General features: G+C 33.5%; 2 protein-coding genes and 1 pseudogene across 2 annotated transcripts; 2 read left to right on the top strand and 1 right to left on the bottom strand.

Annotated features, from left to right (window-relative positions):
* Positions 1–5,221: 5,221 nt before the first annotated feature.
* LOC126554981 (uncharacterized) lies at positions 5,222–6,010 on the top strand. Its single transcript, XM_050209960.1, has 3 exons — positions 5,222–5,712; positions 5,773–5,823; positions 5,888–6,010. The coding sequence occupies exons 1-3, from the start codon at positions 5,254–5,256 to the stop codon at positions 6,008–6,010; spliced, it is 633 nt and encodes a 210-aa protein (XP_050065917.1). The 5' UTR covers positions 5,222–5,253.
* Positions 6,011–14,183: 8,173 nt separating this feature from the next.
* On the bottom strand, positions 14,184–14,889 carry LOC126554979 (uncharacterized). The gene is made up of 3 exons (XM_050209958.1): positions 14,748–14,889; positions 14,580–14,690; positions 14,184–14,521 (listed from the first exon to the last, which is right to left on the bottom strand). The coding sequence occupies exons 1-3, from the start codon at positions 14,815–14,817 to the stop codon at positions 14,199–14,201; spliced, it is 504 nt and encodes a 167-aa protein (XP_050065915.1). The 5' UTR covers positions 14,818–14,889; the 3' UTR covers positions 14,184–14,198.
* Positions 14,890–22,962: 8,073 nt separating this feature from the next.
* On the top strand, positions 22,963–25,621 carry LOC126554980 (uncharacterized; annotated as a pseudogene).
* The last annotated feature ends 1,372 nt before the right edge of the window (positions 25,622–26,993 follow it).

The following is a 26,993-nucleotide window of genomic DNA, read 5'->3' as shown; positions in this document are numbered from 1 at the left end:
CTGCGGTTATTTGGAGCTCCAATAACAAAAGTTTTATGGGTTAGTATGTAATTGTAACTAAAGAACCATTGAAATACAAAATAATAAAAATAAACCTTATTGTATTTCAGGTATGACGTGTCATTTTATTGAAGATACTTTTGAAAGAAAATTATATGTTTTTGGCTGTCAGCGAGTTAAAGGAGTTCACAATTATTTAAATATTATGGAAGTATTAACAGAAATGATGGAGAAATTCAAAATAGATTTATCAAAAATTACACACATGGTTACAGATAATGCAAGCAACTTTGGAAAATCATTTAAAATATTTTCATCATCGTCGTATCCTGCCATACACCAAACAAGTTTGCCAAGTATTGGAAATTTACATGAAGAAAACGATTTAAGTAGCAGTAGCTCTGACAATGAAATAGACAGTGAAGATTCAGATATAGAAATAGTCAATATGGAGTCAATGTTTTCAAACATAAAAAATACTGAGAAAGATAATGACAAGATATGTTTACCACGACATATGAGATGTTGTGCTCATACACTAAGTTTAATTGCAACATGTGATGTTTCAAAAATTGCAAATGACAATTATGTTAAAATTTCAAAATCTACATTTATTAAATTGTCTAGTTTTTGGAATCTTGTTAGCAGGAGTACAGTGGCTTCGGATAAAGTTTTTGAAACTTGTGGATGTAAGTTTCCTGTTCCTGTAGTTACAAGATGGAATTTTTTATATGACGCAGCTCAAAAAATCTTAAGTCACAAGCATAAATTAGTTTCAACGTTTGGTGAACTAAATTTGGCAAAGTTGAAAGTAAATTAATGGGTATTCTTGGAAGAATATTGCAAAATAATGCAGTCATTAGCCATATCGTTGGATAAATTGCAAAGTGAAAAAAAAATGTTTTTTGAGTTTTGTTGCACCAACTATCTTAGTGTTAAGACGTTTATTAATTCACTCCTCAACAGAAGTAAAATATTGTAAACCACTTAGTATTGCCATAATTTCTGGTTTGGAAAAAAGATTTCCTCATATATTTGATTTAAATACTCTTGAAAGTAAAGAATTTATTATTGCTTCTATTCGTAATCTAAAATTCAAATTAAATTGGGTTCCGATTAGATACAAAGATATGTGTGGTAAATTATTTATTGATGAATGCAAAATGTTTGTATCGAATCAATCAGATTATCCTTCTATTAACATTGATGATGAAGAAAGTGACGAGAGTGATAATGATTTCTATTCCAGTTTCAACAAACAAAATAATCAAAACAGTTGAATCTTATTAATTTACAAGTTTTAACTTATTTAAATTCAAAGAAAAAAGATTTAGATTTATTAAATGATTTCCCTCATATAAAACAAATTTTTTTGAAATATAATACTACTCTTCCATCGTCTGCGCCTGTAGAACGACTATTTAGTAAAGCAATGCAAGTATTTACAGCCAGACGAAACCGCCTCAATGATAAGACTCTTGAAATGTTACTATGCTGCAGATCCAATAATTGATATTAATATATTAATATATTATTTTATTACATAATCATTTATCTATCTTTTTGTTAACAATTATCAATATTTATATTAATATTTTTATTCTTTGAATAAACAATATTATTATTATTATTATCATTTAATAAAGTTTATTACATTAATTACTTTTATGCCCGGTTGCATGAAAACAGTTCCGTAAATTGTTGGGCCGATAATATATTGATAGTATAATAATGGAAGTTAAAGAACAGATTGCGTTTCATGAAAGATGTATAAATTGTATCAAATTATCAGGTTATAACCAATTATCAGGTATTCAGTAGTACAAGGTTTTCCCCATAGATATATTAATACGTCTATGGTTTTTCCCATTTGTTCTTGTCCGTTACTTTGATTTTTTCAATTCTCTTTTTTTTTGTTCGAGTGATTTACGTTACATTATAATTTTTCTATTGTATTTTATACTTTTTTACGTCATTGAATTGATTTAATTTACTTTTCTATAGTAATTTATTGCATTAAATAAATAAATAAATTAAATAAATATTTTTTATTGATTTAATTTAAAAATATTATTTATATAATTAATATGGAAGACGACAAAAAAAGGGGCAAGAACTTTTCTGAAACAGAAAAATCAATTTTAATTGATCTTATTTTGCCATACAAACATATTATTGAAAATATCAAGGTAAGCATAACATGCTTTATTATTATTTACTGTTTATTGATTATATTTTCTACCTATATGATTCTTACCTATACATGATTAAAAAAAATATCCTAATATTTTTGGTCTCACTCCTTAAATGTGTGCGTATATGTATAAAAATGAAGTGCAAAAAATTTGATTCTATAAAATTGTTTATTATTACTAATCGTTACTATGTTACTCGTATTTCCAAAAATATAGTGCTTTTTTACAGTCGAGTCCATATACTTCACGAAACATTGGATATATTAAAAAATGTAATATTATAAAAGTTATAGCTAATTTAATTTAATTTAAAATATATTATAATATAGAAAATGTCGATATTTCTAAAAGTTAACGAAATACTTACGGAAATGTGAAAAATTTTCGTAAATATTGAAAAATTTAAGGAGTTCAAACTTAAACTACAAGTCGGCACGGGTTAACCTTAACCGATTGGTTTCAAATTTTTTTGCAATTCATTTTAATACATATACGCACACATATAGGGGAGGAGACCAAACATTTTTTAAAATCAAAATTAAGGAATACCCTATGACATAACATATTATATCTTTAGTACAAACCTACTTACTTGAGTATCATACTTTATACAAATATTATGATGTAATATAATTATAATACAATATTTAGACCGATGGTGCACAAAATAAAGAAAAAGATGCAGCATGGAGTGAAATTGCAAATTCATACAATTGCCAACAAATAACTGGCATCAGAACCATTCGCCAATTAAAATCGGTGTATGATGTTCAAAAAAGAAAGGCTCGAAAAGACAAAAGTGATTATAAGGTACTTATCTAAAATTATTTCAATTAATTTATTGTTTTTGAAATATTTAAATTAAAATATTAAACACTTAAGGTTGAACTTTATAAAACTGGTGGTGGTCGTAATTTATCAATGTTGTCAAGTACAACAAAGTTATTGGAATCCTAGGTATAGAACCTTTATCTAACCAATATGATTGTGATTTTGACTATCTAAGTATGTATAATGAATTTTATTACAGTTATTAATTCTCAACTGTTAATGTTGGTATATTTTACTATTATTTTATAACTTTTAGATGCTAATAACCCACCAGATGAATTCATAATTCAAACATTAAATGAAGAGGATCTATCAGATGACTTATTTAGCAACTCTGATGAAAACTCTTATTTAATTGAGAAACCAGTGACAAAAAAAAGATCACCAGAAATACTTTTAGCACCGAGCAACAAATTGGTAAAAATATTGGACAAACAATCTGTTGCTCATAACGTCGTGGTTTGAAGTCGGGCGTAGTGAATATAGCGTCAGGTCACCTTTACGGGCCAAATCGAACAGCGTCATAGTGATCCATACAGTGTGCCCCGTGCCACTAGCTACCATGTACCCGTGTCACTGCCTGACCGCCCAAGGACCTTAATTTATTGTGATTATTTGAAAATCATCACTGTCGTGGTACGATTTACGTAAACGGTTCCAATTGCCGCTCCCGCCGCGAACCAAAGCCATGCCCGTGTATACGCAGTCACCATCGCCATCGGACCGACTCAAATAGACCGGCTATCGGTCAAGGTCATCCGCCTCCATCCGTCGTCACTATCTCCGCTATTCTGCTATCGTTGTCGTCGGGTATCGTTGTAGCATTATTATCATTTATATTATTATCATATTTTATTCCGTTGTCATTATTACTTTTATCCCTTCTCTGCGAACGACGGTCTTATTTAGTTTTATTCATTTTTTTTTTGTGTACTGTTGCGTGCCAGTATCTGATTTGAATCCAAATGGTTAATTTGAATAAAAGTTAAACTTAATAACGAAATATGTCTTTATTGCATATAAATTAAATACATGTAACAAACAAAATATGTGGCTGAGTGTCGTGAAAGTGCTCAATTGTTGATAGCTTTGGTACATCTGCCGTTGCTGGTCTTCGGGCTCCCTTGTATATTGTGGTGCGTCTCTTGTTTACGTCGAGTTGCCGCCTTCTGGGTGAAACCAGGTGTCCTTGTAGTTGTTGCAAATTCGGGCACGAATTTGAGAATGTGCAATAACATCTCAAATGTATCATTAGTGCACTAAAATTATTGGTGCGCTTACTATCCCGACACAATGTGGTCATAGTAACAACCGCATTGCCCTCGACACGAGGCATGGTTATACTAACTTAGCCTTGATATCTTGTAGATATCTTACAGATATCTCATAGACCATAACAGTATAGAATATAATATACATGTTCTTTAAATGATATCAAAATTCGTATATTTTAAATATATTCTTTGTAGTGCTTAGATATCTATAAAATACTTAGTATATTTGAGGAATACCAGTAGGTGTAAAATGAGAGTTCTGGAACCTAACCCGCTGACCCGCTGACCCGCCGCCGTAGCTGAGCCGCCGCCGCCGCCGCCCACACATCCATCGCCATGGTTATCATATTATTGTACACGTACTATATTACCGTACACATATTAATGTATATTCAACAGTTATCATGCGCAGAACTATTTTACCGTACACACATATTCAATAGATAACGCTATCTATCCCTGTTGTTATCACATATTACCGGCATATTACCATTTGAAAAATTATAGTATAACAAGCATGTAGAGTCTTGTCTGCATTACAAACAATAGTATTATTCAATAATCTAACATGTTCTGACATGCATACTTTAAACCTGTAGAAGAAATCCCTACCATAAAATATACATGTGAGGGTTTCAAAATCTGAAATGAAATCAGTCTATCTCCACTCTTCGTTCAATTAAGTGCGTTGTTTTGTGATAAAATTTTTGAATATAGCTGGTTCGATTGAAAACATGCGTGCTGTTTACAAGTAGAATGTGTTTACATATGTGCCTCCGTCACCACCGGCTAACCTAATCGATTGCAGTAATTTTTTCCTTGATTTTTCATCTCGCAAGTTTTTAAACATCGGACTCGATCCGACAGATGAATTCAACACCGTGATTCACATTATAACACCATCACGTTTTGTAAATATTTCCGCCGATTTTCTCAAACGTATTTTCCGACTTATGGGAAACATTTTATCATTTATACTCGAACAACCACAAAAGTATAAGCGTAATTTATTTTTGGATTCCGATTCAATTACAATATCTAGTATGGTGTACCAAGGAGAGAATATGCTCATTATAGAGTCTAAAATTCAAGACGGATGTCGCATACTGTTAAATCGTAACGACTTATTAAAGTTACAAGATTTAGAGTGGTCAATTTTCGAGATCATCGAGAGAAAAACCAAAATCGTTAAACCGCTCGTAATACAACAAATTAATCAAATCGCATCATACTTAAAAACAAATACCAAGGTTGAAACTAGAACGCTTGAAGATATGACAAATCGCGTGAAAAGCATTAACAACATTTGCATTGCAACACATGTAAATGACTACAATTTCACAAGTCAGCTTCAATTACATGCAGCTGAACATATCGCACAAAGATGGTTGGACGAATTAGAAAAAGATGAGGTAAGAAAAAAAATATTTTTTATTTTTCTCATACCAATATTAATATATTATATTTTATAGGGATACGAGAAACCTTTTTCACCGCCATCATTTTACACTATATTTAATGAGGTAATATAACAAAACCTACTTTATAAAAAAAAAAAAACAGATATTTTAATATTTCATGTTTTAGGAAATTCTTTCTGATATCTCCCCTCCATCACAGACAAGCTGTACAGACGAAAACGATGGACCATACGGACCGCAATACAATATTACCTGCAACTCACTACCCAAAAGACGACACACTGTTTAATGTATTTTTGTGTAAAATAATTTTTGTATAAAATTTGTATAGTATTTGTGTAAAATAAAAACAAGTCAGTTATTTTTAAAAAAAGTTTTCTTTTTATTTATTAATTATAAGGTAATAAAAATATTTACAAAGTAAAAATAATATATTTACAAGGTATAAAAAAATAATTACAAGTAGAAATAATATACATATTTATGTATAAAAATTACAGTTTTCTAACATCACCGCTAAACGGGTTATAAGTTATAATCTGATCATGTAAAATTAAACAATAAGCTGCAGTTTTCTCAGGAATAACCGTATCCGTTTCAAATTCTACTCGTAGGTCTATGGTCGATGCTTTTACGTTATCATTCTGATGCGATAAATCGACAAAGACGATTGGAAAATATGTTTGAAAAACATTTTTTGATAACAATGGTTCAGAATAATCTCTCTCGTAATACGATTTTTGAAAGTCTGTATAGGCTTTATACAGTAAGCTGATGGTATTATTTTTAAAATCAGCACGAAAGTCTTCATATGGATACACTTCAGAATTTAAGTGTACCTTAAGATTTTTTAGTTGGCAGTGGTCAAAGCGTCCAGCATCGTTTTCTATATTTTTTTTTCTATCTGTTTGTAATCCAAACAAAATAAATCTAGGTTTTTCAAGCAAGCTGCTAGACTTTATCGTCCATGAATGTGAAGTATTTCAAGGTAGTACAGGATATTCACATAGATCCCAGGTTCTGAACGCACATGATAACGTTTTACGTGAATCTATCACTTTTAACAGTTTTAATTTTTCTTTATCATTAACTCTGATTATAGGCATCTTCCATATCACTTTAATCAATTCAATCGTAATTTTTTTATTTTTTTCAACGTTTTCGGGGGTTCCGGTTTGCGTCATACGTAATGCGTCTAAATCGGTAGACGAGCGATTTAAAATCAGTTGTTGATTGCAATTTAGTAATATTTTTTTATAATCTTCTCAAAATCCAAATAAATGTTTTAGAGGTATACAACCGGTAACTACATCGTTGCTCATAAAATTTTTATTATCTTCACCGTCCATGCCCGAGTCCCAAGCACAATTGTCTAACGTATTCAAGTCACTTGGTGTATATGAACAGTATGCTTTCAGGCAAGACGACACTCCGGGTGATTTCAATTTTTGTATTTCTATTCCGTTTATTTCATATCGCATTTCGGAGAATAAAAATGCCAAACCATTATTAGAAAAACGTACGTCTCCTTCAGCATCTAAAGGTTTTCTTAGCTTTCCTTCAATGTAAATATAACTTTCACACGGTAGAGTGTAAGATTCCATATTTTGAATATTTATTCTAATTTCATCATTGTATGAAAAGACGTGTTTGAATACGGTGTGAACGAATGATATTGCATTTGCGTTATTTTACAATCGTCGACATAACCGGCCGCTACATCTAAATATGTGTCATCCATTATTGTAGTGAACGAAGAAAATCTAAGTTATTTTTCGTGAGCTTGAACTCGTTGTTTTTCGGTTTAGATATAGGTGTTGACTTCTTAACTGCAGTCACTTTAATGACGGGTTTTTTTATTGCAGTAGTATTTATATTAAACTTGAGCGCCATCTTATCCGTGTGTTATTTGTAATCGAATCGTAATTGGTTCACCACGTAAATTTATCAATCGATCTTTATGATCTTTTAGTATGATTTCAACTTTACTTATAGAAGTAGTATTAAGACCATAAAAAACTAAATGTCTAGGCACTTCAACAATTTTATAGCCCACAGCAACAGTCGGATAAAATTCATGTATAATCTGGCTCGGCGATCCGTCACAAAATGAGTCGGTTATTAAGTTGCACTCTATTTTTATACAGTTTATTTTCATTATGTTGACTGTATTTTCAGATTCGTGTGTAGTACCAGTAGTATATACAACATTTCTAAATCCTAATAATGTTGCTATACTGTTTTCGATGAAAAGTCAATCTCATGGCTACAGGATATCATACACTTTAACGTGTTACCATCTGATTTTAATTCGAAAAATGTTATATAGTCGGGCTTCAACTTGTTTATAACAAACTCTAAATCTTCCAACTCATACGTTCCAGTAGGTATAATTACGTTTTCAACTTGTCCAATCATATTCCGAAAACCTATGGTATTGCAACCAGGTTCTATGTTTGGAATTGAATTATTTGTTAGCAAGCTCAAAAGACATATTTGTGCTGTATTTTCTACCTCTATGGCGGAAAAATATCGCATGACAGTTCACTCGAGTTTCCGTTTAACGTTATCGTATACATGATAAAAATTGTATACACAAGTGTCCACAGTTTGATGTATTAAATCTCTGCTCTGTGTTATAATTGTAATTAATATCGCATCCTTGAAAATATTTCTGTACTTCTAGCGGAGGTGCTAAATTTCCAAAGCTGTCGTAATATTTTACTTTTTTTCCGATTTTTTTATACGCTACCCAATGCGTACCTGTACCGTTTTCAGTGTCCAAGTTAACAATCGCCGATTCAAATCGTTTAGGACGAACGGGCAACTTATCTCTAGTAAACACGCCGATGAAATGTGGTATTTTCAACAAACGTGCGATTTTTATAAGTTCGAAATCGTACAACGCTCTCTTGGGTAACGTAGATATTAGTTTTTTTTCGTCTTTACTCTCCCACCACCATTTTTTTTATATGGTGTGATATATAGACCATCGCCTATTTTGTACGAGTTGCCTTTATATGGCGTCAGGTATAAACCATTTCCCAAATGTGATGGAACGTTCCTCTTAAATTCATTAGCCACCTTAACAACGTTGGCAACTCCACCAGTCAGAGCGCCTAGAGCTGATAAGCCAGCGAAAATCGGAATAAGTGGTAATGCACCGCCTTTTTTCGGAATGTTTACTATTCTCGGAATTTTTGTCTTTGTAGATTTAAATGTTTTTCGTGTGACGGCTACACACTTTTTTGTTAATTTCATTAAATTTTTTTCACCGACATTTTTCTTTAAAACGTTTTTAGTTGCTTTAACCGCTGCTTTAAACCCGCAATCACAACCACCACCAACTTTACGTTTTGCCTTCATGGCGGTAGTCACACCCCAAGCTACAGCTTTTTCTTTTAAACCAGAATCTTTCGATTTGAACCTTTCCCAGGCTCGCTGTTCTAATATATGATCAGCTTCGTTACGATCGGCGATAGAGTTACTACGTTCGTATGCGATATCGTGGTCTCTACACGCAGCGTCTAACGGGTTTATACCTTTATCACCACGAACTAAACGTTTTTTCAATTTTGTACCAGGTCCACAGTATTGATAACCTACAAAAAAAATTAAAATATTATTATTATTATTATTATTATGATAATATCGGATTTAATAAACTTACCAGGCACGTGAAGTTCGACCGGTAATTTGTTTATAAGCGTGTTAATAAGCCCGCCACCTTTATTCTTGTTGCTTCTTCGAGCGAGTGACATTGTGTACTGATGACATTCTCATCACAACATAGATATTTATATCAAAATGAAATTCATTAAACAAGAAACCGAGCTTACAGTTGAGAACGTAGATCCACCTACTTCGTTTCATAATTATAGACACGGTCCGCTTCTACCCAATACGATACGTGCGCTTATTGTGGGTCCGTCCGACTGTGGAAAAACGAATTTAATGTTTGCATTATTAACTAATATAAATGGAATAAGATTTCACAACGTTTACATATATTCGAAAACTCTGGATCAACCGAAATATAAAATGTTGAGTAATATCTTATCAGATATCGAAGGAGTACAATTATTTACGTTCTACGAAAACGAACAAGTTATTGAACCTGAAAAAGTCCTACCAAACTCTGTGTATATTCTAGACGATATTTTGACAGAGGGGCAAGGAGTATGTAGATCAATCTTTGCAAGGGGAAGGCATAACCTTATAGATGTGTGCTATCTAGCTCAGAGTTATTCAAGAGTACCAAAACAACTTTTGCGTGATAACGCTAACCTTATCGTTTTATTTAAACAAGATGAAACTAATTTAAAACATGTTTACATGGAGCATTGCTCTGGTGACATGTCGTATACAGAATTTAAAGATTTCTGTACATCGTGTTGGCGTAAGGGGAGGTTCAACTTTATCGTAATAAACAAAGAGTGTGAACGCGATAATGGACGTTATCGTCACGGCTTCGACACGTTTGTTATTATATAAACTTACGTTTTTAAAAAACATCTCATTCACGATCATGGACGCCAGTGGTGAAGTACTCGAAGAATTGATAAAAGCAAAAGAAAATATTAAACGAAAATATATTGCATTAAAACAAGGAAAAGCCGATATTCAATTGATAGTAACAGAAACATTTAAACCGATTATCGATCCGTTAAACGAAATACAAAAATCTACTTTGGATAAAACTATAGACAACACTGAAGATTTACATTTTTATCAAATAGATGAATTGTTAGATTCATACAGCATAGACAAGACGTATGGTCCTAAATTACAACCTAATAAAACGGTACGTTTAGGTAAATAAGAAATCAAACTTGTCGGAAATACGATAATTGTTGATGATACTACATACCCGTTAACACAGGGTCTCTGTAGTTTAATATTTTCAAAAGCCCCGAAATTATATACCGAAAACGATTTAAAAACATATAAATCTATATTAATTCAAACATCAGCTCATTTAACGTCAAACAGCAAACAAATTAAAAAAGGTGGTAATAAATACAGAGATATAATCACAACATTATTTCCATCTGGTAGTGGACTATCTGAACAATTACAGAAACATACACTTCAATATTGGAACGATCCGAATGAATTGGTTTACCGTTTAAAACTACTATTAGCATCAAAAGCTGCTGGCAATACAGGTGTTTCCAACGAAATACTATCAATTTTCGAAGAATTACGCGAAGCTGGTTACATAAAACGTATACCAAATGTCTAAGCGAGATATCGCATTTGAACTACACAAACCTGCTAGAAAAAATTACATAAGACGTATAGTTAATGTATACGGAAAAAATGATCTATGGCAAGCTGATCTGGTTGAAATGATACCATATTCGAAAAAAAAATAAAGGTTACAAATATATTCTATGCGTCATAGACTGTTTTACGAAATTTGCATAGGCGATAGCATTAAAATCAAAAACTGCTAAAGAAGTTTCAAATGCAATGTCGAAAATACTACTCAAACGTTCTCCAAAACTACTACAGCTTGATAACGGAAAAGAATTTTATAATACAACATTCGATAAATTGATGAAAAAGTATAACATACACAAATATTCAACGTATAGCACCATGAAAGCATGTATTGTAGAACGCTTCAACCGTACATTAAAAGAAAAAATGTTTAGAGAGTTTACTGCACGAGGTTCATACAATTGGATTTCTATTTTACCTTCATTGATTAATGAGTATAATAATACAAAACATAGAACAATAAGGATGACTCCGACGCAAGCTGATTTAGATCCAACATCAGTTGAAATAAAAACACGCAAAATTATTAATAGAAAAAATAGTTTAAAAATTGGTGATTACGTTCGTATAAGTACATATAAAAGTGTATTTACAAAAGGTTATTTACCAAGTTGGTCTGCGGAAATATTCAAAATTATCAAAATTAATCAAACCATGCCTATTACATATCAATTACAAGATTATACAGGAAAACCAATTGCTGATGTTTTTACTCTGAGGAAATATGTAAAACAAATTACCCAAACGAATATTTAATCGAAAAAATTATCGTAGGAAGGGGACACAGATATTTGTAAAGTGGCTGGGGTTTGACAATACACATAATAGTTGGATAAATATAAGTGATACTAGAAAATAACTTTAGTTGAGTTTCTACCATGAACGTGTTTGGTAGTTCTCAGTCTGGTGAAATAAAAAAAATTAATTCAAATCTTGAACATTCGATTAAATCATACTCATTCAATTACAAGAAGAACAAACAGAAAAGTTGGAATTAACGTGTTTAGATATAACAGAGCATATGATAAAAGCTGAAGTTACATTACAAACTATTCTAGAAGCTGTAAACGATTTGAAAAAAAACATTACCTGCTATACATAGTCAACTCTATACTATTGAAACTTATTTTAAAGACAAGCCATAATGTCTACAGGCATCATTGACATTCAATGCATTCTTGGAGCGAATAACAAATATATGATTAAAGAGATGTCTATTGTAGACACAGAAACATGGGCTACTCAACACTGGATTTTTAAAAATTCAAAATCTAATCAAGATAATAAACGTCGAAAAACTAACAAGTGGCTACAAAATTTTCATCAGCTATCTATAGATTATGGTGATATTGAGTATGAAGAACTTGGCAGAATATTGAATTCGTTAAAGTTTGACTGTATTTACACCAAAGGCGAACAGAAAAAACAACTACTTATAGAGTATATACCACACGTTGCAGTTATCAACATTGAAGACTTGGGTTGTCCTCGACTGGATCAAATATGTGATGAAGAAAATTACCTTGTTGTATCTTTCATAAGGACTTAAATCCTAAATATTGTACATTTTATAAAGTGTTTGCTTTAAGAAAATGGTTTGTAAATAATTCATAAAAATTGTAATCATGTTTTTTTTATTTCAAATAAACAACATATTTTTTTTATTTCAAAATTGAGTTTTATTTCTATACCATACTAACTATCAAAGAAAATGGTTTAAAGTAAAATATACAAGTACAAAAATATGACATAGGAAAATTTTTTATTATGTATACAGAAATAATTTATAGAAAAAATAATCACAAAAATTAAACAAGTATAAAAATTATACAGAAATAATTTTTCAATTCAAAATTGAGTTTTAATTCTATACCATACTAACAATCAAAGAAAATGGTTTAAAGTAAAATATACAAGTACAAAAATATGACATAGGAAAAATCTTTATTATGTATACAGAAATAATTAATAGAAAAAATATTTACAAAAAAAAAAAAAATTCTACATACAGAAATAATCTTTACAAATATATAACTAACTATCTAGTTCTGCTTCGAGTTCCTCCCTATAAAATTCAAAATTATTAATTAAAATATATATATATACTCATTCTATAGAATAGTGTCCATGAGCAAGGGTGTGTACTTTGTCTTCAAGTATAACCCTTTTATCATCAAAACTGTTATAAGTTAATTTATCGGATTTGATGGTCTTTAATTTGTGTTTGAATGAACGGATAGAGACGTTTGACGTTGTTACTTCCAAACTGGTATAACCAAACAAACACCGTTTATGATCTTGAAAGGTCATATGGTTTCTAACAACATGTCCACGGATTCCTTTTGCTTTGATTTTCTCCTTATCTTCTAAAATGTAAGCGTAAGACTTTGCACGGAGAGCACAAAACTCTCTCATAATACGTCTATCGGTTTCATCAGAAAATAGCCCAGGAATCTTCTTTCTCTCAGCAATGTAACACGGGTGGTCACGGGGTAGATTTGCAGTGTCCATTCGATTCAACAAGTTGGGATTGTTCAACAGATCATTGTAAAAATCATCAGTTTGAATATAGTATACCAATGAATCTAAAATAATAAATTAAATTAATAAAAGTATACCAATGAATCTAAAATAATAAATTAATAAAAGTACTAATAATAATAATTTACCTGTATATGTATACATGAGCTCAATTTTATCATCATAATGTTTCTGCATTACGTTATAGTGATAGTCATACATTAAATACTTGGAAATTTCCAGCACTGCAAAACCTGATAAAAAATTTAAAATATTAATATAGCAATATAAAATTTAAAATAAATGTAATTTACCTATATAAATAGGTTTACAAAAATCAATGATTTTGTTTTCTAATGCAACTGCATTTAGAGTTTCATTGTATGTATATAGTACAGTGTTTGAATGTTGACTGATTAACAGTTTTTGTAAACGACGATCACTAGACACCAGTTCCATTTTTATTCTTTTCCGCATAGACTCCATGGTTTTCCCAAAAACCGCATTATTTAAAAGTTTGAAAAAGTCTTTCTCAAAGTCATTTGCTGCTTTTTTTCGCATCTCTGTGTTTAGTGCTATGTATGGAGCCAGCCATGGTGATTGATTAAACTGAAGTACTCTATGAACCTATAATAAAAAATAATTATATTATAAATGTAAAATAAAAACATTTATACATTTACTTTTTCAACTATGAGTCCATTGACTATAGCTTGTTGGAGGTTTCGGTAATGAATAATATAGTTTTTTTTCGACTGAAGTGTTGCCATGAGTTTTTTAACTTTTGAACCAGCTGGGATACCGTTTTGTGGTAGGAAAGGTAAGTCGTTGTGTTTATCATGGAGTTCTTTTGGATAAGTAATGTCAACTTCATATATCCGTCTGATGGGTGATGTATCGTTCAAATCATTAAGCCCTTCTAGTTTAGGTTCAACCCACTTAAAACCACCATAGGGCATGTGTTGTGACATTGCCCAACCGTAGAGATTATTACCTAAAAAAATAAATTAATATTAAAAAAATAATTAAAATATATGTATATGTATACTTACAATCTTGATAAATTAACCATGATTTGGACTTTGTTGGATCATAATCTGGGGTCATTTCATTATTAGCTTTAGCATACCTCATACTTGCTTGTGTCAAACCGCCTCGAATTCCTATAAAAAATTTATATATTATAAATGTAAATTTTTATACATAATTATTATAATTACCCTTTTCAATCATCAACAGCATATCATACTCTGTGAGTAACTCTAATTTGACTCTGGTATATTTTAACATACAATCAAAGGAGAATCCTGGTGCTGTATAGTAAAAAGATGGGTCCAAACAGTATGTGGTTAAACATAGGTCTCTGAATTCTCAAACACGTCAGCCAACAATAAAACATCAATTTTCAGATATAGATCACTGTATTCACCCAAAGTCTTGCATCCAAAGTGACTCCAAACAGTTTTTGCATGTTCATAATCTTCTTCTTGTATATTTGATTCTGTTAGTGTACTGTAGAAATCTGCTTTCTCTGGTAAATTGGATTGCTCCAGCTTGTTCCAACCATCCGTATACTCATAAGGGTAAACACCTTTACGAGTAACGAGTGTCAAGTCTGCGGTATTAAAATGTTTAGCTGTTTCTCTAAACTTTTCGAACCCTGGTGTTAATAAATTTTCCGAGAGTGTTGATAAACTTGAAGCCATAAATCTTAATGTGTCGATGAATCGTATTGAAAAGTTGTTGGAAACGTGTTTTGAAAATGAGATGAATTTTTCTTCACTGTTTGGTATTACAGAAATTCTTTTCACATCGAGACTAGTGATGGGCATAATCGAATGATTTCGATAATCGAATGATTAGTAATCGAGACATTTTCATAATCGAGAGAATCTCTCGAAAAATCACTCGAAATTAAAATCGTTTTTTCCTATGAAAACAATAATCGAATGATTAGTAATCGAGAGAATATCTGAAATTAAAATAATTTATTCGTATGATAAGAATAATTGACTATTATAACGTATTGAGAGAATCAAAAAATTACTCAATTAATACACTTTAGTAAATAATTATTAATTAAATTTTGCTTTCTATATTTGTTGATATATATTATATTTATAATTAAAATAAACTATAATTTAGGAATAATAATAAGTAATAACCATGATGTATTAATAATTTATTATTAATAGATGCTTTTATTAAAATACAGATTTTCATTTTCATTTTCATTATTTAATAATTATTATCTAAATTTTAAATTAATCTTAATTATGAAAAAACTCTATCACATTTTTTTTTATATATTTTAAACATTTAACATAGAGTAATACCTATTACTCTATGATTTTAAATGAAACGTTATAAATATATTACAAATATGTATGGCTACCAAATAGCAAATGTTGACAATGCATTTTAAGTTTCAAATAAAATTTATTAAAAATCCTCCAAATTAAAAATAATAGTACATATCTAATAAAATAACTTTACAACAGCTCGTAATAGTAAGTAAATAAATATAAGAAATATTTAATGAATAAAACTGGACAAAATATAAAAATGTAAAAATGCACTATTTAAAAATATAATATAATCTAAATTTTTTGGAGATAGCCGATTTCTGCGATCATTGGTTATCAGTCCTGTTTTTGAAAATACACGTTCAGATGGAACAGACGTTGCTGGAATACACAAATACTTCAGCTGGTAATGTGTGTTTATGCTGTTTCCAAAATTCCAATGGATTTTTTTTACGATCTAAAAGTGGCATATCTAAATATTGACGTATTATCAAAGTGGAAGTTATATTTGGACTCGATGTAGTTCTGACTTCAGCGACTTTATTATCAAAATGCTCCCATAGTGATTTAGTTGCATTATTAGTACTATTTAATGTGTGCGCTGTGGTGGTAGATTCAGTTGTATTCATTTCATTTTCCATATCATTATTTGTGCTAATCATCATTGTTAATTCTTTGCTTACCCATTTTTGCGCATTACTAGCATTTTCAAGTAAACCAAACGCAGTTTTTTTGAATCGTGGGTCTAAAAATGTTGCTTTTGCAACAATTTTATCCTTTTCTAAAATGCCCAACCGTCTACTGACTATATCCATTAACATATTTCTAAATACATCCCCAATATCAGTTTTTGTTTTCAAGTTTCTTAAAATATGTTGAAGACCTCTAATAAGTGGTATAACCACACTTAATGTTGGGTACTATTCACCTGATAATTCCGCTGTCATTATTTCAAATGGCTTTAAACTATGGGTACAATCTAATATTATCTCCCACTCTGACGCATTTAAATAATTTGGAGCTTGAGGTAGAGTTGACATAGCAGCAGATAGAGGGGCTTTAATGTTTACAAGTCTTTCAATCATTATTAAACTGGAATTCCATCTGGTAGGCACATCTTGCTTAACTTTTAATAGAGGCAAGTTCATTTGCAATTGAAAATCTTTGAGTTTTTCAATAGCGTTACTGCTGTGCTTGAAATGCCCTACTATCGTCCTACATTTTTTTTAAATTTGATTTATATCAGAGTTTCCATTTATTGCCTCATTTATACTCAAATTTAGTGTGTGTGCCACACATGGGTGATGGTGTTTAAGAAGGTGTTCGTTTATTGCATTTTTAATATTTGACCCATTGTCTGATACCACGGTTAATATTTTATTTGCTATTCCACTCATTAAAAATATTTGTAAGTGTAGCGGCTATATTTTGACCAGTGTGTCTTTCAGAAACGCCTTTAGTTGCAATTACTGGTGAATATAATTGGTCGTCAAAAATAAAATGGCACGTCACTGTTATATATGATTTATTGGAATCGGATGTCCACATATCTGTCGTTACTGATAAATAATTTACGTTTTGAAGAATAGATTTTATTTTAAGGAGCACAAATTATATTCTTGTGGCAACAATTGTGAAGTTAATACTTTTCTACTAGGGATAGAATAAAGTGGTTGCAATTTTTTAGTATACTCAATAAATCCAATGTTTTCTACTAAAGAGAGTGGTTGATAATCAGCGACAATCATTTTAATTAAAGATTTATTAATAGCCTTAATTTCAGAATCACTAAGTTCATTTACTTTTGTCGAACCAAAGAGTTTTAGTTGACGAGGCTGTTTTGAAGGTGGCTCAGAAAATTGCGACGAAATCAAGTGTTGAGATGATAAATTAGAAGAAATTGCTGAAGTTGAGGAACTAAATGTATTTTCGGTAGTCTGGATTAATTGGTTATCTGGGTATCTTCATTATGAGTGTTCGGATTGAGTTTGATAGGGTGTAATCGTTTTAAATGTTCTATTATAAATTTAAAAAGATACAAAAATTGTGAAATTAGTATTTATTATACTTATTATACTTATTACTTAATATTTTGAAATACATAATATAATTAGGATTTGCAGAAGTATGAAATATTTCATTTTGAAATATATCACTATTTCATAAAAAAATTCACAAAAACGTGAAATATGTGAAATGTAGTTATTTAAATTAATAAACTAAGGTGTTTGAAATAATTCCAAAGAGAAAGGGTAAACAAATAGATAATTTCTGTTCCTAGTTTAAAAGTTATGTAAACCCTTAATAAAATATTATAATTTTAATTAATTACCTTTTAAGTTTGTCGTGTTTCCATAATACTTATAATCCTTTTTACATATTTGACACGTAACAGTCTTATTATCAGTATGTTTTTTAAAATGGTCCCAAACAACGGAACGTTGTTTACAGCCCGGTCTCATATTATATAAATAATATCAATAATAAATCAATTAAGAAAATACTTTTGAAATTATCGAAAATATGGAGACATGGAGTGTCTACATAACCTAACAATCAAAAATCGTCAACATCTCTCTCCTAAAAATAAATAGTTAAATGGGATTTTTCACAAAATGTTCACCCACATTCTGATTATCTTCATTGCCACGAAAAATTATAGGTGAAGTTGGAATATTAAATTGTTCAAGCAGTTCTGCGGGAACGTCGTTATTTGCTTTAACCATAAAACCATAACTCATAGCCTCGTGTTTTTGAATAGCTTTTGTATTGTTCCCACATTTTTCATCGGAATTTCTTAGTAGTGCTTCAAAATCAGCATATATAACTATCGGATGTCGTTGAGTTTTTTTCCATGCGTCGAATTCTAACATCGATCCGGGAGCAGGCATTCGAGGTAAAATTGATTTGTGTGTTTCGCATATTAACTTGTGTTCTTCAAATCGTATGCTTTCATTTAATTCATATTTATTAATATTTAGAGGTTCGAACGATGTAAAGCACCGTTTACAAAATACAGCACGTCCATTATGTCGGGTTTTCTGTGATCGTACAAGTCGGGAAAAATTAGAGATGTAGGTAAAATGAAAATTTTCATCATCGGTTATTAGTAACAAGTCGAAATGATCTGTTTTCTTCATCTACCACCTTCAATGGAAACACTTCATATTTTGGAAATTTTTGCGGTGGTTGGAAATGTTTTTCGAGTCCGTAAACATTGACAGTTACATTAGGATTATTTTTTTCGAAAATGTTAACCTGATGTAATTTTGTCGGGAACGTGATACCGGAAAAATTATATTTTTCTTCGTGAGTTGTATAATTTTCTATACGTTGTTTATTTGAACCTGTAACGTGTTTTGCTAATATAGCCCACTTGAAGCACTGTTGGTCTGAGTTTTGCTGGTTGATTATAGCTTTTTTCTTTTCGATGAAGTCCGGTAACGGAATATAAGATGATGCGCTCATAGGCGTATATTGATAAACACCTAATAATATTCCGTCAATACACTGTAGCGTATAACCACTTCCCTTGCTAGAATATTCGTCTTGCTCAGCCATTAATTTTATAATACCTTCTTCAACAATTTCCCGTACACCAGTTTCGGAAAAAAATGGTCTAGCTAAGGTCTTAAATGAACGGTTCTCTGTTGAATCATCAACATTCGGAATATTGTATGTAGCTTCCAGCTTTAAATTAAACTTGATTGGATGTTTAGACGCTTGTGATTTAAGTAACTCAACTAATTCTGGTTTAATCGAATTAAAAAATTCAATATAGTTTTGAATGTTTTTGATATTTTTTGCGTAATACCATACGACTTTTCTATTTGCAGAAGACGAAATTTCGATAAAGCCGGGAGACTGTACAAGAAGTAAACGTGCTTTTTTAGCTTTGATAACAGACGTAGTGTTTGCGGAAGTAGCACGTTTCCCGTTATCGGTTGTAGTGTAAGAATCTTTAAAAAATAAAAATCCTAATTAATATCTAAAAATGTGTTGTCGAAAATGTCGCGAGTGATAAAATATATTTAACTAACCTGTATTAGCGTCTAGCATTTCATATGCATCCATTGCAATCATACAAATATCGTCATCAGATAACATGTTTGAACCACCAGCTGGTATATCTGGAACAGTTATTTGCGGTGCTATCTGTATATCTTCACGTGCGGCGGGTTGACGATGTGCAGGCACGTTAATGATACCTTGAAAAAATTATTATAAATTAATATCATGAATGATGAAAAATAGTATTATATAAATACATACCATGAAGATTTTTTTGGTGTCTATTAAGATGTGACTTGTATTTAAATGTCGTAGTGCAAATAGTGCATGGGAATCGAATTCCGAGATGAGTTTTTTTATGAATCGACAAATTACGCTTCGCGTTAAAAACCGATGGACACTTATCGCATTTAAACATGTTTAAATAAAGTGTTTAAACACTTGGAAAAATTGTTAATTCTGTTGTGCAAGGACTGTGAAAACGCGGAGATAATACGTACGAAATGGTTGTCTAGAACAGACTGAACGTACATCGACGGGTAACGGAGCAAGTGTCTTAGCATTTACGGTGATGAAGACAAATTAAGCCAGGGCTAGGTAAAATATTATTTTGGAAATAGGTATATCACTATAGATTTTTAACTATTTTGGGTATCATTGTATTGAACAGAGCATCGATAAAATTCCTGAAACTGACCTGCACGTGTCAAGAATAGACCGGTTGGGACAGGGCATTTTCGATAACAATAGAATACTTATACATGTAGTGTTTTTCGATCAAATAGTCTTGTAAAACCCAACGACGTATTATTTAATTTGTAACACATTTTATATATGATTTATATTACTTAGCTAAATATAAAAAAACTATAAAGGTACTTACGTGTCATGAGATCCATATTTAAAAGAAAAAAAATGTAAAGAAAATGTATGTAGAAATGTGATGTTGCTTATTGATCGATAAAAATACAACTAATTTCGAAAACTCTGGTTTTCGAAATCTTAGGATACATTTGACTTAAAGGTCCCAGGGTATATTATATGAATTAAATAAACTGAATTTAGAGTCTAGAGTCTAGACAGACGGATACTTACCTGTACTATTGTTTGTTAGGGATTTCTTTTTTAGTGAGCTGTGTATTCAGACATGAACGTTTTAATTTAAATGTGGGAGAATACGCGGTGACGTTCTATGGTGGTCATCGAGGGAGGAGGTAGATGAAATATACATTTTGTTTTGATTATACAGATATATTTATTGAAAGGAAATAACTGTTGAATATACATTAATATGTGTGTACGGTAATATAGTACGTGTACAATAATATGATAATCATGGTGATGGATGTGGGGGCGGTGGTGGCGGTGGCGGGGTCGGCGGCGGGACGGGTGCGGTGGTGGGGACGGCGGCGGCTCAGTTACGGCGGTGGGTCAGCTGGTCAGCCTGATCAGACGGGTCAGCGGGTCAGCGGGTTAGGTTCCAGAACTCTCATTTTACACCTACTTACAATAAAACATGCATTTTTCGCATTATTTTAATCGAAGTATGCAATAATATTTATTTTATTCAATATATGCAATAATATGCATTTTATCCAAAATATGCAAATACATGCAAAATAAAAACAGTAGTGTAAAATAGCCGGTTCTGGATCCCCCCGCTTCACCACCCCCTGCCCATAAACGCGGCAGGTTGCGGCAGGCTGTGTGGCAGGTTCTACGTCACGACCACTACCCCCCGCGCGTATCGTTGCCCTATACCCCGACTGCCCCTATCCCCACCCCGCCCCGCGCGTTTCGTGACCCTATACCCCGCCCCTATCCCCGCCCCACCCCACGCGTATCGTGACATTGTCCCCACCCCGCCCAGCGCGTATCACGACCATATCCCCACCCCGCCCCGCTACCGCGGCAAGCCGCGCCAGCCCCGTTACGTCATACATACTATATACTATATACATACATACATACATACATACTATATACATACATACATACATACATACATACATACATACATACATACATACATACATACATACATACATACATACATACATACATACATACATACATACATACCTATATACGTAGCGTATTTCCATGTGCATGAGGATACTGCGGCGCCCTACATCATTGACCTTCAAACATAGCCATATAACAGTGGTTCCCACCCTTTTTGGATTCGTCACACACTATTATACGTATATGCATTCATATCTATTACATTTACCAGGATACCGGGTTAAACACTATAATGCGCTTTATTATATATATATAAAATTTGTCATTTATTCAACCAACATACATAATATTATATAAATTAATCATACAGTATTATAATGAACATTTGGTATATAATATAATATGTTATCCGACGACATCATACGATTCTGTTTTACATTTGCGTTTATGAATCACATTTTTAGCATTCTCAATAAATTGTGCGCCCTTATATAACAATACATAAACGCATTCGGGATTGTGCATGGCGTGTTGTTGCCAAACTTCGTCATTTTTCTCCCATTCTGATAGCAATAGACCGCAGTAGTAGCATTGAACCAAGTCTCACGTCCCACTGTAAGTGAATCCGCATTCGGCGAGCGAATACTTATCTTGATATGAGCGAAGAGGATGCGAATCGAATGTTTTCAACCTTGATAGAAAAGTTGAATACTCGGGATATTCTGGAACTGAGTTCTCCTGTACCGTCCACACTATAGTCCGGCTCACGAAAAGTGAACGTTCAAGGTCGATGGGTGGTGTCCAAATGTTGTTGAATCCAGGGGTTCTCCGTTTTGTACTATGTACCTATCGCTGGCCGTCTCATGATCCATGATTCGTTTAACACGAACGGGTTTAGTAATCACTTGTTGAAAACGGCCACGGGGATCGCTGATATCAACGTTCACTTTTCGTGAGCTGGACTGTAGTGTCTGACAATCGACGTTACATTTTAATAAATTCATGTTTGTAATAGAGCGTTTAAAATAATTGTGTATTTTAAAACGTAAATAATACAGTGAAACAACGGTTAACATGTAGAAAGACAGGAGTGTCTCGTACGATGCCTTGAGAGTAACTGCTGCTGCTGCTGCTGCTGCTGCTGGCTGTGCAGTTCGTAGGCATTGCAAAGAAATAATAAATACAAATTAAAATAACAAAATAGTATTATCTACATCGTTATCAACTCCACAGTTGTGTTATCGTTGTGTGTTATCGTCAAACGCGGTAATGTTATGTAACACACATATCCTTACTGTGATTTAAATTAAGCACCCCCCATTACCACCACCACCACCAGCACTACCACCGCTATTCGCCCCTAGTGGTCAAATATTCCTAAGACATTTACATATAATACTTAGGAATATCGAGCGGGACTTGACGCTGTCGTACATGATTTCTAGTCAGTGAGTTACCAGTGTCCGTCAACGACGTGTATACTTGTATTTTTTTTTTTTTAAACTGTAGACGTGTTTAATTTTTCCAAAATGTTTAACTGTGCGATATGTGGAAAAGTGTACGTTTATAAGCGTGATCTGAACAGACACGCTAAAATCCACGACGGATCAAAGAATACGTGTGGGATTTGCCGCAAGACATTCACTCGGAGGAACGCACTCAGTATTCATGTACAAAATTGCCATAGTAAGTGCATTGAATATTTGCTTTAACTCGGGGTTATTAATTAAATTATTTTAAAAATAGAAATTGCAAAAAATACACCAGAATTCGAGAACGCCGTTCAAATAACTGGTGCAATTGGTAAATAATGTTTTTCCCCTATTAATTATAATAATAATAATATCGACAATATTTTAATATCTTAATTATCCGTATTAGTTCGTGATACAGTAATAAACTGGGCACCCCCTGCAGCGACACCGCCGCCACCGCCATCACCACATGCTGACCCAGTTTCCCTATCTCCAGAGCCTTTCTCAAATAGTCATACAACGGTAACATCTTCCCCGCTTCAGCCCTCATCATACGAGCGGATGCCGGCCATCACGTGCCGACCTACCGTACACTCGCCTCTCGTCACAGACACTTCCGACCCCACCTCCGCTGCCGTCAATGCCGTGCACAATAGATCGGGTCCAGCGCCACCACCAGCGCCATCGCCTCCGCCCGTACAGCAATGCGTAAACCATGTCGAAAATAGCCGAAAAAATATTAAGCGGAAAAAAGGTCGCATGAATACGGTTAATACGTCGGGCTTTATCGAAATCGAGTCATCGCTTAATCGGACGGTGGTATGGTATTTCAGGAAAAATGTAGAAAACATCCCCAGTTACCGTGCTTTCCTCCATGCGATAGAGGGCGAATTGGTGGAAAAATTACGCGAATGCGTACGCGATCACCCGATAAAATATAATCTTAAACTAGAGGCCACCTACCTCGTGCCTAACGTGGATAATACCGCACAAAATCGTGCGTTTAAAACGTCGGCGAGGGAATTGTTTGTGCATAGTAATATCGACGGTTTAGTAGATCGAGATTTTACGACGCTACTCGCCGAGGAAGACGCGTATCAAGGTAAAGGCAGCGGCTTCGCTTTATCGAGCATCGACGGTTTACTTTTAGGAGTGTACGAATACACACCTATGGGGGGCTCCTCCTTTCTACCACTGCCTGCGAGTATCGCGAAACGAAAGGCTGTGATAAATCCGGAAAATATCGATGAGAATTGTTTCAAATGGGCGGTGCTTGCGAACACGTTCGGGGCAATAACCGCGGGCGCGTAAACGCAAAATATTTTAACGAAGAACACCGCTATGATTTTTCAGCACTGTCCGCCCCCACCCCCGTCTCGCAGATTAAATTATTTGAGAGGTCAAATCCCGGTACTTCCGTAAACGTTTACGGCGTACGAAATTGTAGAAATAAAAATAAAAATAAAAATTCGACATCGCAGTCGGCCGTGTATCCCTTGCGTGTTGTAGACTCTGAGAGCGAAAACCATTTTGACTTGTTGTTGCTAAACGGTGGCAAGGAAGGTAAAAAAAAATCATTACGCGTTAATAACAAATTTTTCTAGGCTCGTTAGTCGGCAAAAAAATAATCGTGAGCATCGTTTATACACATGTAAAAAATGCTTTACCACTTTCGACGACCAGCCTCTAAACTACAAACTACACGGTGAGCAGGCGCTGGCTAGGCATCGTTTGACATGTGGCACGCACAAACCTGTATTGCCTCTGTTGCCTAAAGAGGGGGACACGCTCGAGTTCAACTCGTGGCGGAAAACAGAGCGTCTACCGTTTGTGGTGTATGCAGACTTCGAGGCGTTACTTTTGAAGTCGTCACAAAAATATGGGACTAATACCGAGGTGATGCACAAACACCATCCTATGAGCTACGGGTACCTAGTTGTTGCGGCGGAGGGGGTACCGGTAGAGTTATTTGAACAGTTTGGCATTCCGAGAGCCCCGGTCATTTTCCGTGGGTCGGCAACCGAAGACGATGTGGCCAAGAGATTTGTCCGCGACGTTCTCAATGTGGCTGAGCGAATATGTAATTTGTACAAGACGGTCAATGTACCCATTATTATGAGTGATGTGGATTGTCGCCTGCATGCAGACAAGATGTCGTGTGACTTGTGCAAGGCGAGATTTACCAAACGTAACTGTAAAGTTGCACATCATGACCACCTTTCCGGTCGTTTTTTAAAAACGTTATGCAACACGTGTAATTTGAAATTAAAAACGCCCAAGTTTGTGCCGTGCTTTTTTCATAATCTTTCAAATTACGATGCACACTTTATCGTTTAGAATATGCCTAATGATAATAAAGCGATTTCTGTGATAGCGAGTAGTGAAGAAAAGTTTATCACGTTCACTAAATACATAAACAATACGTTCTCCGTCAAGTTTATCGATACGTGCCGATTCATGGCATCGAGTTTGGCAAACTTGGCGGAGAACCTAACGACCGCGAACTTTGAAAAGTTCCACGAAGTCTCAAAAGTATTTAGTGCAGAAGAGATGTCGTTGGCCACACGGAAAGGTGTATATCCCTACAAATACACAGATTCGTGGGATAAATTGTGTGAAACTTCCCTACCACCTAAAATCAATTTTTATAGTGCATTGTCCGAAATTCACATAAGCGAAGCGGACTACGAGCACGCGACGCGGGTGTGGAATCATTTCGGTTTTTCGACTCTCGGCGCTTATAGTGATCTATATTTGAAAATAGACGTACTCATAAGCGCCGATGTATTCGAAAATTTCAGGGACATATGCATGTCAACGTATCACCTTGACCCTGCACATTATTTCACGGCTCCGGGATTTAGCTTTGACTGTATGTTGAAATACACGTCGGTAAAACTGGAACTGCTCACGGACTTTGATCAAATATTGTTTCTGGAATCCGGTATGAGAGGAGATCTAGTTCAGGCGAGTAAACGGTACGCTAAGGCTAACAATCCTAAAACGCCCGAATACAAACCCGATGAGCCTATCACACAGCTCATATACTTAGATGGTGATTATACTTAAATATAATAGTGTGTGTGTGTGTATATTAATTTCTGCCTTGTTATATATCTAGCAAATAATTTATACGGATATGCGATGTGTAAGTACATGCCTATCGGCGACTTCGCATGGTACTCGGGCAACCCCGAAGTCGCGCTAGCTCAGCTTGAGTGGATGAGAGAGACGGACGATGTAGGGAGAGATATTTCATACCCACAAAGTCTACACGATGCACACAATGATATGCCGTTCTTACCACACGCCAGGTTAGGACTCAAACTTTGTTCAATTCATTATTTAATATTCGGTGGATTATGTTCTAGATTTATCTTAAGTTTTCTGTTGCCCGGAATAAAAATTCTGATTCGCTGAACTGCTGAAGTATTATGATCATTTATCAGGTAGGCAATCTATCTGCGGTAGATCGCTGACCTAGTGCTTTGTATGTAAGTGTATGTTTAAATCTAATAAATATCAAGTTATACCAAGTTTGACATAGTACGGTGGATTATATTAATCAATTAGTATATAATCCTAACCCAACCTTAACGCACTAAAATCCGATGAGAGCGTCCAGCTCGCCGATGATGCGTCTGGCAAAAAAATAATCAAGGTTATTGTAGTCACAACGTGCATTCACGTGATTGGCAAGTTTAATTTA

Source organism: Aphis gossypii, unplaced genomic scaffold (assembly GCF_020184175.1).
Source record: "Aphis gossypii isolate Hap1 unplaced genomic scaffold, ASM2018417v2 Contig00671, whole genome shotgun sequence".
NCBI classification, from domain to species: Eukaryota; Metazoa; Arthropoda; class Insecta; order Hemiptera; family Aphididae; genus Aphis; species Aphis gossypii.
This window is presented reverse-complemented; position numbering and strand designations above follow the sequence as displayed.

Excerpts from the sequence above, each read along its gene's own strand:
- LOC126554979 (XM_050209958.1), bottom strand. The coding sequence starts at position 14,817 with ATGTTAAAATATACCAGAGTCAAATTAGAGTTACTCACAGAGTATGAT. Across the intron at positions 14,691-14,747 it reads GCTGTTGATGATTGAAAAGG|GAATTCGAGGCGGTTTGACA; the intron begins GTAATTATAATA and ends AATTTTTTATAG. Across the intron at positions 14,522-14,579 it reads ATGGTTAATTTATCAAGATT|GTAATAATCTCTACGGTTGG; the intron begins GTAAGTATACAT and ends TTATTTTTTTAG.
- LOC126554981 (XM_050209960.1), top strand. The coding sequence starts at position 5,254 with ATGGGAAACATTTTATCATTTATACTCGAACAACCACAAAAGTATAAG. Across the intron at positions 5,713-5,772 it reads ACGAATTAGAAAAAGATGAG|GGATACGAGAAACCTTTTTC; the intron begins GTAAGAAAAAAA and ends TATATTTTATAG. Across the intron at positions 5,824-5,887 it reads TTTACACTATATTTAATGAG|GAAATTCTTTCTGATATCTC; the intron begins GTAATATAACAA and ends TTCATGTTTTAG.